The sequence below is a fragment of the Cinclus cinclus genome, chromosome 12, assembly GCF_963662255.1.
Source record: "Cinclus cinclus chromosome 12, bCinCin1.1, whole genome shotgun sequence".
Lineage (NCBI taxonomy): Eukaryota > Metazoa > Chordata > Aves > Passeriformes > Cinclidae > Cinclus > Cinclus cinclus.
In genome coordinates, this window is record NC_085057.1 from 13,462,629 (window position 1) to 13,475,779 (window position 13,151).

Sequence of the window (13,151 nt, forward strand, 5' to 3'; positions counted from 1 at the left end):
TAAACAAAGTATAGTTTAAAAATGTCTTTGTACATTTTTAGCCAAACAATACTTTGAAACAGTTTATATTCTAGCCAAGCATATTCATGCTTAACCAGAAGAGCAAGCTGCCTTCCTCTTCACACAACACATACCCTAGAAAAATCAAAGGGTCTGTAATGCAGCAGCATGGAGAAACAAACTATTACAGTATTCTAAACAGTAGACAAAATGAATATGTATACTTAGATAAACTATTATTATTCTTTGTCAAATGTCAGTCTTCTTCACTACATAGCAAAGTTACAGTTTTTACTTCACCAGACAAACATTTAATTCGTGCATATTCACTCCTAAAGGTTTTCAGAGACCCAGGATTATTGTCACTTTAAAGCAACAAGAAGTAGGGGTGGCATCATGATCGACAGAGGTGCGTCAGGTCAAAAAGCCTCTTATTATTTTACCTGAGATAGTGTTCAGTAACAAACATCCAGTGGCTCCCATCTGTCAAAAGGCAAAGCCCAATGCTGAGTAACTTAGCAACAGCTGCTGGATCACTAGTGGGAGAGGGCAGGGCTTTCTAGAGGAAATGCTTCACGTTTCCATGTAGCCTGGATCTGACATCTAGTTGCCATGGTGATGAGGATGTACTAGAAACACCCAGATTAGATCCACAGCCAGACACAGACTAGAACACAGCAAAGATAAAGCATAGCACACATCTTGCGAGGCCATGCCAACATTTCCAAAAGGCTTGCTGTTAAAGACAGAGACTTGAGAGAAAAAAAAAAAAATTAAAAGAAATCTGTGAAGCTAAAAGCCCTTTTCAAGAACAAAGCAGCAGCCTGAGTAAATTCTGGGAATCAGATTTGAGGCAGAATTTAAGCAAAACCAGATGGAAGAAGTGGAGAAGTTTGTACATTGGTGTCCAACAGGCAACAAGAGTAAAAACTAAGAAATATGGGAAGACAGGACATTCTCTGCAACCTTGATTAAATCTGCTGGACTAAGAAAGCTCCTTTTAAATTAAACAATGTCCACAGTTAGGAAGACAGTTGCAAACACTGTCTTAGAGACCTTAAAATGTGAAGACAAACAAATCAGGGGAAGGATTTCAAAGTATAAATATAGTGGTCCAGAACAGTATGTGACCATGAGTATTTAAATAACAACTCCAGGATGCTGAATGCTCAGAAGCAAAGTCCATAAAATCATATATGACAGTGACAGACAAGATTTTATTTCTTAATTTCACACCTTAAAGGAAAATGGTTTTGCATAAATGCTAGCTGAAGATTATAATCTTTCTGCATCACTTGAGAATTTTTTTTTTTTTTTTTTGTTTCTAATATTCTAGAAAATAGGTAATCTCAATTTTGGCAGCCAGTTGGAAGGCATTGATAGGAACGTATGACTGAATAATATTCATAGCTCTTTTTAAGTATCAAATTGGAAAAAACCTCACTTAATCAAAAAATGGTTGTGGTTCATCACATTTCAATATCTTTTAGAGAAGGTTCTATTACATGCAGCAGATTTTTTTTTTCCTATGCAAGCAGAACTTTTGATTGGAGTCTGCATTTATTGACTTGTAGAGCATAAACTCATCTTTTAACATGCAGTGAGCATCATGCAATGGAAATGCCACTTGATACAGGAAATATTCTTTACCAGTCTCTAAACTGTTCAAGCAGAACTTTAAGAATATTGGTGAAGTCTAAGTCCAAGATCTCCTTTTGCAATGTTGTCAGCATTCATAAAGTAAATATGGCAAGCAGAAAAACACAGGCTACCCCTGATGTCTTTAGTACTAAAGACACTGAGGTCAGAATTATTCACAGCTGTATTCTATTCATATTGTTTGTAAACAGTTTTAAGGTATCAGTGATTATAAAGGTAGAAAGAGGTGAAGGATGGAAACAACTGGAAGAAATTACCTTGTAATGGAATAAGAGTTAAAGGTTTTACATTAAAAGACAGTAGGTTGGGACTAGACCTAAAGGAAGAAATGTTTGACGATGAAGTTGGTGAGGCACTGGACAGGTTACTCAGAGCAGGTTGATGTCCCCTGCCTGGGCACCCTCCAGGTCAGGCTCTGAGCATCACGATGGAGGTGAAGAACTCCCTGCACTTTGCAGGGAAATTACAGTGGATGACCTCTAAATGTCTCTTCTTATCTGAATTACTCCACAATCTACAATCCACAAAACAATAAAAGAGCACACAAATAATTGATTGCCAACTTTCCACAGCAGTAATAACAATAATCCTAACAGAAAGCTTTTAAACAAAAGTTTAAGTCACATGATAAAATCTATACTTTTGACAACCAGTGAAATGATAGATGACAGAGACAAAGGGAGGCACAAAAGACAGTGCACGTGTGCTGCAAAGAATCATGTCATGAGCAAAGCTGTAAGACAAAGAGATAAAGCCTCTCTGCAAAACAGTATTGCAACCTTGTTAAAAGAAAACACAGAAAGGAATTCAATTGTGAAAATGTGAGCAGTTATAAGAATTTAATTTAAGTCCATAGAAAAATATTTATAGTCATCTTGTCCTCAAAATAAGTCAATATGCCTAAAGAGCTGTAAGATATTTTTTAATCACTTTTTAAAATAAATCCATATTTACACAGAGTGATCACAGTTCCAGAGGCAAAATGGTTGTTAGTATTTGAATGTATTACAAATGCATTGACATGGAGTTAGTATTAGTGTGGTATCAATTTAAGGAAAAATGAATTGTTAATGAAGAACTTATTTATATTTTTACTTATTATTGAACTTCAAAGTGTATTTTACAGTCATGAATCAGTTTTTTAAAACATGGATTTTATAGCCTGATTTATATGGTTTGAGACTCTCAGCAACATATTGTGTGCCTTGTTTGTTAGTTGAGTTGACATAAACCGTATCTCCTGTTGACAGAAACACTTGAAAATATTCATGGATTCAGCATCCATCACTGAAAAACTGCACTTATGGAAAGCACTGATAAAATTGCTTCCTGTACTTCAAAATCTCCACAGCAGCAGCTCTATCACAGTATCAGGATGAGAAGAACAGACAGAAGACAGTTAAGACAGACTCCTCTAAGTTAAAATTTATATTGTTGCTTTTAGTTTTCAAAGCAGCAGATATAATTTATCATTAAATTTCATTTTCTATCTTGATTGTGTCTACTCTGTCGCTAAAGACAAAACAGTATCTTGCATTAAGGCTTCTACTTCATGATCTAAATGTATCTGGACAGATACCTGACAATCTGTAATCCAGGAGAATATGTTCCTTTTGGGCTTTTGTTTGTTTTTTCTTCTTTTAATCTCAATCAAAAAAAAAGGATTTGGAGAAAATAATTTTTCACCTGACCATGCACAAACTGTTCTCCAGCTGCCTGAAAAAAAAAAAAAGATCTTTCCTGTAGCACACGTGTATTTCCTAACTTAACGGAGAACCAGGCCTGACAATGTAAAAATGCAGAAGTAATTTACTGATGCACCTGGCAGTTTATGATAGCAGAGGTTTTATAAACTAGCCAACCACTGGGCTGCTGGTAGGTATTCACCAAAGACAGCCAATCTGATAAAGAAAATCCTCCCAAGTGCCAAAACTGCAACTAGCAGAATGCATAGATCACAGTCTAATGTCAGGGGTAGGAAAGAGGGAACTCATGATAAGAAGAGGGTTTTTTGAATGCCAATTACGATTATATTTAAGCCATGTTATTCAGTTGCTTCCCTCTCAAATACATTATAGTAGGGAATAAAGATTAAAACAATTCACAAAAACATGACTACAAAGTCAAAATATGAATCACATGGAAGCACTATGAAATATAACTTGCTAGATGTAACAAAGGATGTGACAATTCACTCTTACAGTGATAGACATGATGAAATGTCAGAAACAATTTTAGGTAAATGCTGAGAAATATATTCAGTATAAATCATGTCATCATTAAAAATAAATCAGTGTAAGCACTGGGCTAAAAGTTCACCTAACTTCCTGAGTTTAAAATGTATTCATACAAGGAAAATAATGAAACATTTTTCATTAGTAGAAGCCCCATTCTCCAGTACAATGAAAGCCTGAAAGTAACTTTCCAGACCCAACACGTTTGGGGAAATTTTATGCTTTATTTTGACATATCATTATTAGATTCGCTAATTGATTCGAACATATTTTCTTCTCCCTGCAGAGAGCACACATCCTCCCTGAAGCAGAGCCTAATGCCTTTTAGGTGAGGCAGTTACTGATATCAGGTTTCTAAAGAGAGAAAATGCACGTGAATAACCCTCTGCACATGCCCAGACACTGGTATTGCAATTCAGCTGGAGAACGAGGGAAAGCAGGATGAAAGATAGTTATTATTGTAGACTTCACAAGTTATATTGTCCTTTTGAGCACTGCCCATCACATCTCACTTTTCCACACACCAATGGACATTTCACCTTGGGCACTTCAAAGACAGTAATCAATTCTCTTCACAAAGTTCCACGGCAGGAGTGGTGGTTTCTGTGTTCAAACTAATTTGAACAGACATCACTGTAAATCAATCAGGGAAAAAAAATTTCCAAAACTGAGTCTGTTCAGAACAAGTCTGTTCATTCGTACCAGCGTGGTACGAGGTGTGCACCTCCGAGTGGCCCTTATGAGTTTATGTGATATTCACCCCAGGGCTTTACTAGGAGTAAAGGGCAAAAAGCCCAAGCTAAAAGATCAAGTTCAACAGAATTCTGAAGCACAGGCTCCAATCTCCCCACATGGAGCACAGCAGATGAGCACGTGTTGAATTTCAGGACCATGAAAACGTAACTGTGTGTGAAGCTGGCACTTGGGCTGTGCTGGAGACCAGACTGCTGAGCCAGCTCTGAAATGCTTCAATAGGCACAGAGCTTCAAGTGAGAAGCTGTGCCTCGGGCTATGCAATGGAATCTCACCAGAAACACACTCTGGGAGAACAGACAAGCCCTAAAATACTGCTTACAGTATCATCCTGGCTCTCAGAAGTCATCTGTGTGCTGTACAAACAGCAGGCAGTGCAGAGCTGTGATCTACCCCTGCATGGGCAGGAAAATAGAGGCATTAGCCTTGTGCTACAGCTTAAATTAAAATTCTTCTGATGCACGACTTGACAACCGAGTCACAGAACCTTAGTCACAAAACTATCTTGTGTCCATATTTCCTGCACTACTTCAGTGAATCACACAATTCTTTGATGTGAGAACAGACTGTACCACTCTTCACCACATAGGAGATAAATATAAATACATGGACATTCATATATGTCTATATACATATGTCTTTTCCTCAGAAATTCAATAGTGACGAAAATAAAAATACACTTAAAATAATTAAGATTATTTAAAACTGAAAAATCTGGGATTTTTTTTATCCAGTAGTTAAGTTTGGACTCTTTGTTCAATGACTTTTTAGTAAGTACAAAAAATTCAGTGCATAACTAAGTCTTGCAAAGCTGTAGAATGCACTTAATTGCATTGTCAGCTGTGTTAATGGGATGAAAGTCTATCCTCTAGGAAATGTTTCTCCACTATAAAAACTGAGCAAGTAAAACAAGATTATATATTCAGTAAACTAGAAATGGCAAAAAAGGAAAAACCTCCCATTGCTTTAAATCAACTTATATAAGCCTACTTCCCTTTCATTGCCAAGATAAATTATTTGACATTGTTCTTTTTTTTTTTTTTTAAAGCAAAATCAAACGTATTTCTCCAGATGCATCTGATCTGATCCAAACAAAGAAATGATCCTTTCTCCAATCTACCTCTATTGGCACATGTCTGACTCCTCCACCACACCTCAGATAAACTGTTCCAGGGCTTCCAGAGAGATCGATGTGTGGTCAACCCCTACCCTACTTCTGTCAAAATACCCAAAGAGAAAAGTCAAATGTGGCTCACAATTCCAGGCCTTTTTAATTTTTAAAAGCATTTAGAAAGGTTGTCTTTGGGTGTGTAATATTTTAGTCCAAAATCTCAATCTCAGACCAATTATGGAGGCAAAGATATTTGAAGATTTTATGAAACATAGGCGGGTTGGAAAGAAATAATAATTTTATACATGAAAAGGCTCTTAGGCACAGAAGTTTCTCTTTAGTTATAAGTTTCTTACTGTCAAGAAACTATTACACTGAGAAATAGAGTTTAAAAGGCAAGGAGAAGTGCTTGCATCCTGATATTTTTGAATCATTGAAAAGAAGAGAACCTGGACTCTTCCCCTTTCTAGAATGTAAAGCCTACCTTGTCACATAAACAAAAACCAACTGCAAATTCTCAAAACCTGGAGTTGTTTTCAGTTAATACTGAGACAATGGATTTCCTCGTGTGCTTCCTAGATTTCATGCAAAGCTACTACAAGTGGATGAGATGCTGCTGTGTATCACCTCTGGTACTATACTTAGCTAGGCTTTGCTTTTCAGCAGGTGCTGTAACTTAGAACTGCCTGAGCATGTGTCACAAGACGCACTGACCCTCACCTTGGCTTTGGTTTTCATCCACATTCCTCTAAAAACCACATTTATCCAAGTATTCATAAGCCTCTTCCATGGAAAAACTGCTGAGTGAAAACTCAATAGCAGAAAATATGTCATTGCTGTCCACAAGTAGGGGTATATATGAGGTGAAAGATTTAGGAAAAAAAACCTGAACACTGGAGTAGGTTCTACATCCCAGATACAGCACATACTTTGGACAAGGAACGTGGGATCTTGGCTACCTACATTCTCGTACTAACAAAAGGCAAAATGCTATTTTTCTTTTATACACTGTCAACATCTGCAAGATCAGTTTTGAGTCTTCTTTTATCATTTCCTTGTGTACATAAATCCATTATAGAATCTTACTCTCCCCAGTGGCAATCTTACTGCCATGCTCCCTATGGATGGTTACCAGAAAGCCTAGCCCACATTCCAAGTGCTATTTTTTAATTGTATGTCATGTTCCTAGATTCTTCTTAATATGCTACTGTCATCTCAGAAAGTAATAAATCAAATGCTGAAACCATACAAACTTTAAATTATTAATAATTTTTCATTATTACTAATGTCTTCTACAATAGCAGTTTAAAACACACTGATTGACATGAAAAAGGTTGTACCTGAGTACCTCAGGAATAAGATCCTTATCCCTAAGGATCTTATGTGTAGCTGTGGAAGTGTACATGCAAGCTATGTCTAAGACAGCAACATGTCCAAATCACTTACATTCTAAATTTACAGGAAGACATAAAAAATAAGACCTATGAGAACTAATTCTGTGCCCCTATGCAACCCATGTAGATTTTTTTAATAGAAGAGCCCAGCAGCTGAATGAGACAGTGCCTTATATACAACTGAACTCTGCCTTTGCATTGCCCAAACTGGGTTCAGTTTGATTCTGTGCTTCCAAAAATTACACTTTCCTTCAAACATGAAAAACATACCTTCATTCTTCCCTTCTTTTTCTTCTATGAATGTTTTTATATTACTAATTCAATAAGAACTTTTTCCCTGCTTTCTGATTTCAGTCCAGGCCAAACCTTTTCCCAAAGCTTAACTGAGCCCACAGTTGTGAAATTTGCAAAATAATGGAACCTGATTCCAGCCACGGGATTTTTACAATCTTTGGCAACCAGATTATAGAGCCTGGTATTAGTAATTAACTACAGAACTACTAATTAAGCCTTTAATTGTCTCTTGAATAAGCTAGATGAACTGAGCCCCTGTGGTCTCAGTCCATGGCACATTTGTCAATCCTATGATGAGTCCTGTGACTCTTCTCTGAACCCATTGCAAATTATCAATATCTGTACAACCAAAATAACCAAAATTAAGGAGAAAGTGAAGAATTAGCTTACAAATAGGGCTCTTTTTTCCTACATTGATTCATGAGCCCTGTGTTTAACTATTCAGTGATCACACTTGTCTGTTTTCAACTGAGTTCTGGCTGTGGTTCTCCCTAGTAATTCAGTAAAATAAAACATAACCTGGAAATGAACAATAGGCCCCTCATAGAGAAATGCTATTCTGCAGACACTTGGTTGTAAACCTATCAATATCTACTGCTTGTACCCTCAGGTCAGGATTAAATTAACTTGTTATCACTCCTCTGCATTACAGAACTGGGCAACAAAACTTTAAACATAAAGTTCTCTTCTTGGTAAGAGGACCTTTTCCAGACATCGACAGGCCCCAAAACAAGATTGTTATGTCCATGTGCAAGGAAAATGCCAGTAACAAACCAGATTTCTGCAGTTGGAATACATTGAAATGATTAAAAACGCTTTTTCTGCAGCTGCACCAAGTGACAATTTAGAATGGTCTGAATTACACAAAGTAGAAACAAGAATCATCACAGAACTCTATCTTCCCCATCTCTATAGAAAATCCCTGTATGAGAGGCCAAACCAAGATGCAGCAATGCCTTTGACTTTGGCCTTTAACTATGTAAGTAATCAACATATAAACTGCATTCAACACATAGCATGAGCACATATCACATCCCCGAAGGCTCTTTAGTTCTACTGTTCTCACTGACTACTCAGGATAACTTCCTTCTCCAGAAAAGCACACTTGTCTGACCTCTATATTCCTTCCTTTTATTTTCCCCCTAGCAATTCTGGAATGAATTAATTTATAGACAGGCTTGATTAAATAAATATTAGCACTTACCAAAAAAAAAAAAAAAAGTATCTTTAGAAGCTTTAAGCATTTTCCAAGTCTTTTCAAAATATCCTCCATTAATCATTTCACAACCTTTCAAATACTCTCTAGGAAGATTTATTTTTCATCCCTAGTTTAAGACTTTATTGTAGGAGTTTTGGCTTCACAGGATTCTCAAGTCAGAATCCTAACTTTGAAAAGAAGCTTCCATATACATTGCTTCTCTTACTAGACCAACTTATCTGAATTAATTCGCCTTATTACACAATATTCTTGCATGAATTACCACAATTGCTAGACTGGAATGCATTAATAGGAAAGCATTTGATGTCCTTTTAGATGTCTTTTAGTATGGTTAAAACACAAAAGAGGAACCACATAATGACATTAGGCAGCATTTTACAAACCAATGACAAATATACTGAAGATATTGTTAAGAAGCTTTCCTTGGTAATTTTTCTTTTATTACTAGCTTGAGAAAAATAAATAGGTGCTGCATAAGCCCTGCAAAAATACAAATTCCTGTTATCTGATTAAAGTGAAGTGGCAAAAGGAAAATGAGTAAATGCATATCTGAGTTTATTTTACATTCCAAATGTTTAGACCGAAGTCCATCACTTCTAATACCTAATATTGCTGTTTGCTAGTACAATGTGCTATCCAGCACCTATGTTAAATAGGGGAGCAGAAATTATTCCCTCTAAATATTATCTGCAAACTCACAGCAGAGTTTGTGTGTAGAACTAGAAGAGCACATATACTACTAGAAATATTCTCAGAAATTTGAAAGCATAAATCTAATAAAGCATTCCCCTCCACCTATCCTATACCTTTCAAAGGAAATTCCAGATCTCAGCAAAGATAGAATAAAACTGGTGACAATGTAAGGTCTGTTAAATGATTTAAATATTTTGGAAAATAATTCACTAGAATAAACATATTCTGCCATACTCTATGGCAGAACTCATGCAAGCCTCATATGCAAATCATTCACCTTATGAATCTGTTAAGTTGCCACAAAGCAAAAGATACTACAGAACTGACATACTTAACACATTCTCCCATAGAAAATTTCAGTATTAGTACCAGCTGGAAAACACAGATAATCAACAGCTTCGCTTTTAGGCAAGGGTGAGCTTTTGTTTGGCCAGTGGAATGATGAAACAAAGCAGCTCTTTTCTTACCCTTGTTGTACATATTGGTGGGGACTTGGACGTCACTCAGGCTGATGTTCACAGGCAAGTTGTTGAAGTGGTCGTTTGGCACCAGAATGAACTCCTTCCCCAGCTCCAGATAGTTTCCTTCTTCATCTCGTTCATTGATGAGCACAGCATTGAAGTATTCATACTGCAACAGAAACCCACATTCTCTAGTCAGCAGAAAAAAGAGATTTCAGTGGTTTAACACATCTATCAATCCACTAATTAACATCTCCAGCTAGAAGAGTAGAACAAGAAGTTTTATCCTCTCAGATTCCCTCTACACTCTTCATACAGGTACATTTATGAAAACAGATTTATCAATACATCTCAAGAAAAACCCATATTGTTTCAGTTCTCTGGCTGCCCTGAAAATATGAAGGGCAGTCCAAGAAAAGCTCTATTCATAAACAATATATGTACTATTTTTAATACAAAGCTTTCTAAATTTAAATATTTTTCTGGGTTATTACTTAATTATATCTGTTTAGCTTTTTTCCACCAGATCAAGAACTGCTGTCAGTGCTGAACTTAGTCCCTGACAAACTAAAAGTGTTTTTACTTCACAGGAGTATTAACTACAGCTGTAGATGTGTACCCAATGTGTACTGACTGACGTTTCCTAAAATTATTTGCTTTATACTGAATTTTAGAAATGCACATCATAGTTGGCCTCGTAAATTATGCATACTTTAGTATGGACGTGTAAACTTTGTAATGACTTATTTTGAACAACAAATTTATTTTTTTTTTTTGTCTTCCTGTTAAAAATTCCTGAAGACTATTTGGCCTATTTTGTACAGAATTATATCCAGATAAGCAAAATCAATTTAGATAAAATTATTGATATATTTATGACCTAGCTTGATCAGAAATTTTACTAGGTCTTGAAAGCAACAAACACTACAGACTACTTTTTAACCTCTTAAATACCTTAACCCTTGGCAACAATTTGTGATTTGCTTCCTAACTGGAGGAGGCCAAAGTTTAGAGTCTTTGAAGAATCCCATCAATTTAAATACGAGTCCCTGTCCTAATATCCATTTGAGAGCAAATGCATATAGAATTTAAACATAGATCTATGTTTAGTTGAGGATAAAGTATTCTGTACTGGAATATGCAGAAATATACAGCTCTTCTTGAACTGAACTTCTGGTACGTTATCATGGAATAATTTCTACAGAAATTCACATACAGACTTTGTAATTTCAAGGATGTAAATTTTATTTGCCCGTGGCTTTTATAATACTCTGGAAATGGAAGGGAAAATGGAAAAATTTCAAATAAGGATGCAGAAATCAACTCTGAAAAAGCATTTTTTTCATTTCATTTCATTTCCTTTTCCAAAGAAGTTAATTAGTAGGCAACCTCTTTCATCAAGTTCTGTAAGTGGCAAGGCTAGCCAACTACTAAAATTTGCTATATTAAGAAGAAACCACTTTTTTTTATAATTAAGGATATTTAGGACTGATTGTTTCTTCAGTTGATTTAGTATTCATTCATTTATTGGTCTGAGTCAGTATTTTCTCCTTTCAATTCTACCAATGTATACACAATAATATGATTTATGTTTGAGGTTTTTTTAAAGCAAATTGCAGCATAAAGTAGTCCTTATGCTATTGCAGATTATTATTTTCCTGTTAAGTTTTGGGGATTTTTCTGTTTGATCAGGACAGGGATTGGCTTTGGCTTGTTGAGGGTTTTATTGCAAGTGAGAAACCCACAAAAATAGCATATTTAAGACAGTCCTGCAAGTTCTAAGGATTAAATATCAGGTAGCAGCCCAAAAATACCACTGAAAAGATGAGCATTTTAGCAGAGCTGTTACACAATGGCTTCTTTTGGGCTCTTCCTTTCCAAGGAAATTACTGAGTGTGACAACTGAAAGGTAATAGAAAGAATATTAAAATTTGAAGAAAAAATAATAAAGTAAATCCATCTGGCATTCTGACACTACATTTGAGATAAAGCCTAAGGGAACGAGGATAAAGTCCTGTTTGCTGACAACACAAATACTCTACCTAAGCTCTTAGAGAAAATTACTTCAATTTAATCTTGTCAATGGAGGTCAGTCTTTGATATAACCTTAACTTGGTGAGTTCTGAGTGCACACAATATAACACATCAGAAAGTTATTAGTCTCATAAATAACAAGATAACGATCCAGGTTAGGAGCAGATTCAGCTCTAGTGTGACTTGTCCAACAGATGAGTTTATTCCAGTCTTACCCAGACTCCTGCAGGTGAGCGAGGAAATCTCATTCATGTCAGTTGTTATATGAATCCTTAGAACCAAAAATCAACCTTTAGACCTTCTTGCATTTAGATTTGCTCAAGTAAATACATTGGGGTTTTTTGCTTATACATTCCTTCACAATATCTGCATCATTCTGTATGTTTGATCTGGCATTTTGAAAGCCCACCCTGTTTCATAATTATAAGATAAGGCAAATAGGAATCTCAGTTTTCAGTTTTATCCCTGTAAAGTTTTCCTAGTGAAAGCCAATATGAAGGGATCAGTGCCCAGCAGAACAAGCACCGGACCATTCTGCCCCAGCAGGGAGCTGGCCATATTTGAGACACCTCAAATAATCCTATTGCTGATAGCCTGCAGAACCCTGGGCTGCTCTGCCATACCCTGTAATCACAGGAGACAGAGACTTATGGGGCTGTTACAGAACTATCACAAAATTGCTTTACAGCATCACTCATGCTGACAGGCAAAAGCAAGTTTGTTTTAAAACAAAAGACACCTTCGGCCACAATAAAAAAACATGTGCTGTGTGATCGTTTAGGATGGCTGCCAAAGATGCATGTTAATTATGACAAAATTAATTTGTTCAAAATATATAATAGAAAATCCAGGGAAGTGCAAAGTTTGTGGCCTGCAGTGAGAACCATAGGAGTAGGTTGGAGGTGAGAACTGATCTGCAAGGTAAGAAGGAAACTTCTTCAAAGTTCTCTATTCCACTTTAGCCACTTATTTTGGCATAATGTCTCAGCTAAACAAGCACCTTGATGACAATGGATACTTGTCTGCAACAAAACTTCGGTAATTTAGATGGAGTATTGAAAAGGATTGCACACATCTTGCATAACTGCAGTGTTGTATAAAGTGTGGTACAAGACTGATGTTCTATATTGCCTTTTACATTTATCATTCTGTAAATACATATGCAGTGATGCCTGAATGTTTTATCAAGTATTTGTTAACACTGTAAACAGCATATTTAAACATAAACGTTTACTATTCAATTTAAAAGATACGTTATAATCCAAACTGCCTTTGCAATTTAGAGAGTATTTGGCACGT

The 13,151-nt window shown here is 36.1% G+C and overlaps 1 protein-coding gene across 1 annotated transcript in view; it reads right to left on the reverse strand.

Moving 5' to 3' along the window:
• CACNA2D3 (calcium voltage-gated channel auxiliary subunit alpha2delta 3) overlaps positions 1-13,151 on the reverse strand; it is a 390,722-nt gene that overhangs the window by 222,246 nt on the left and 155,325 nt on the right. The window contains exon 5 of the mRNA XM_062500613.1: positions 9,825-9,987. Within this exon, the coding sequence (XP_062356597.1) occupies positions 9,825-9,987 (163 nt within the window). The remainder of the gene's footprint in view (positions 1-9,824; positions 9,988-13,151) is intronic.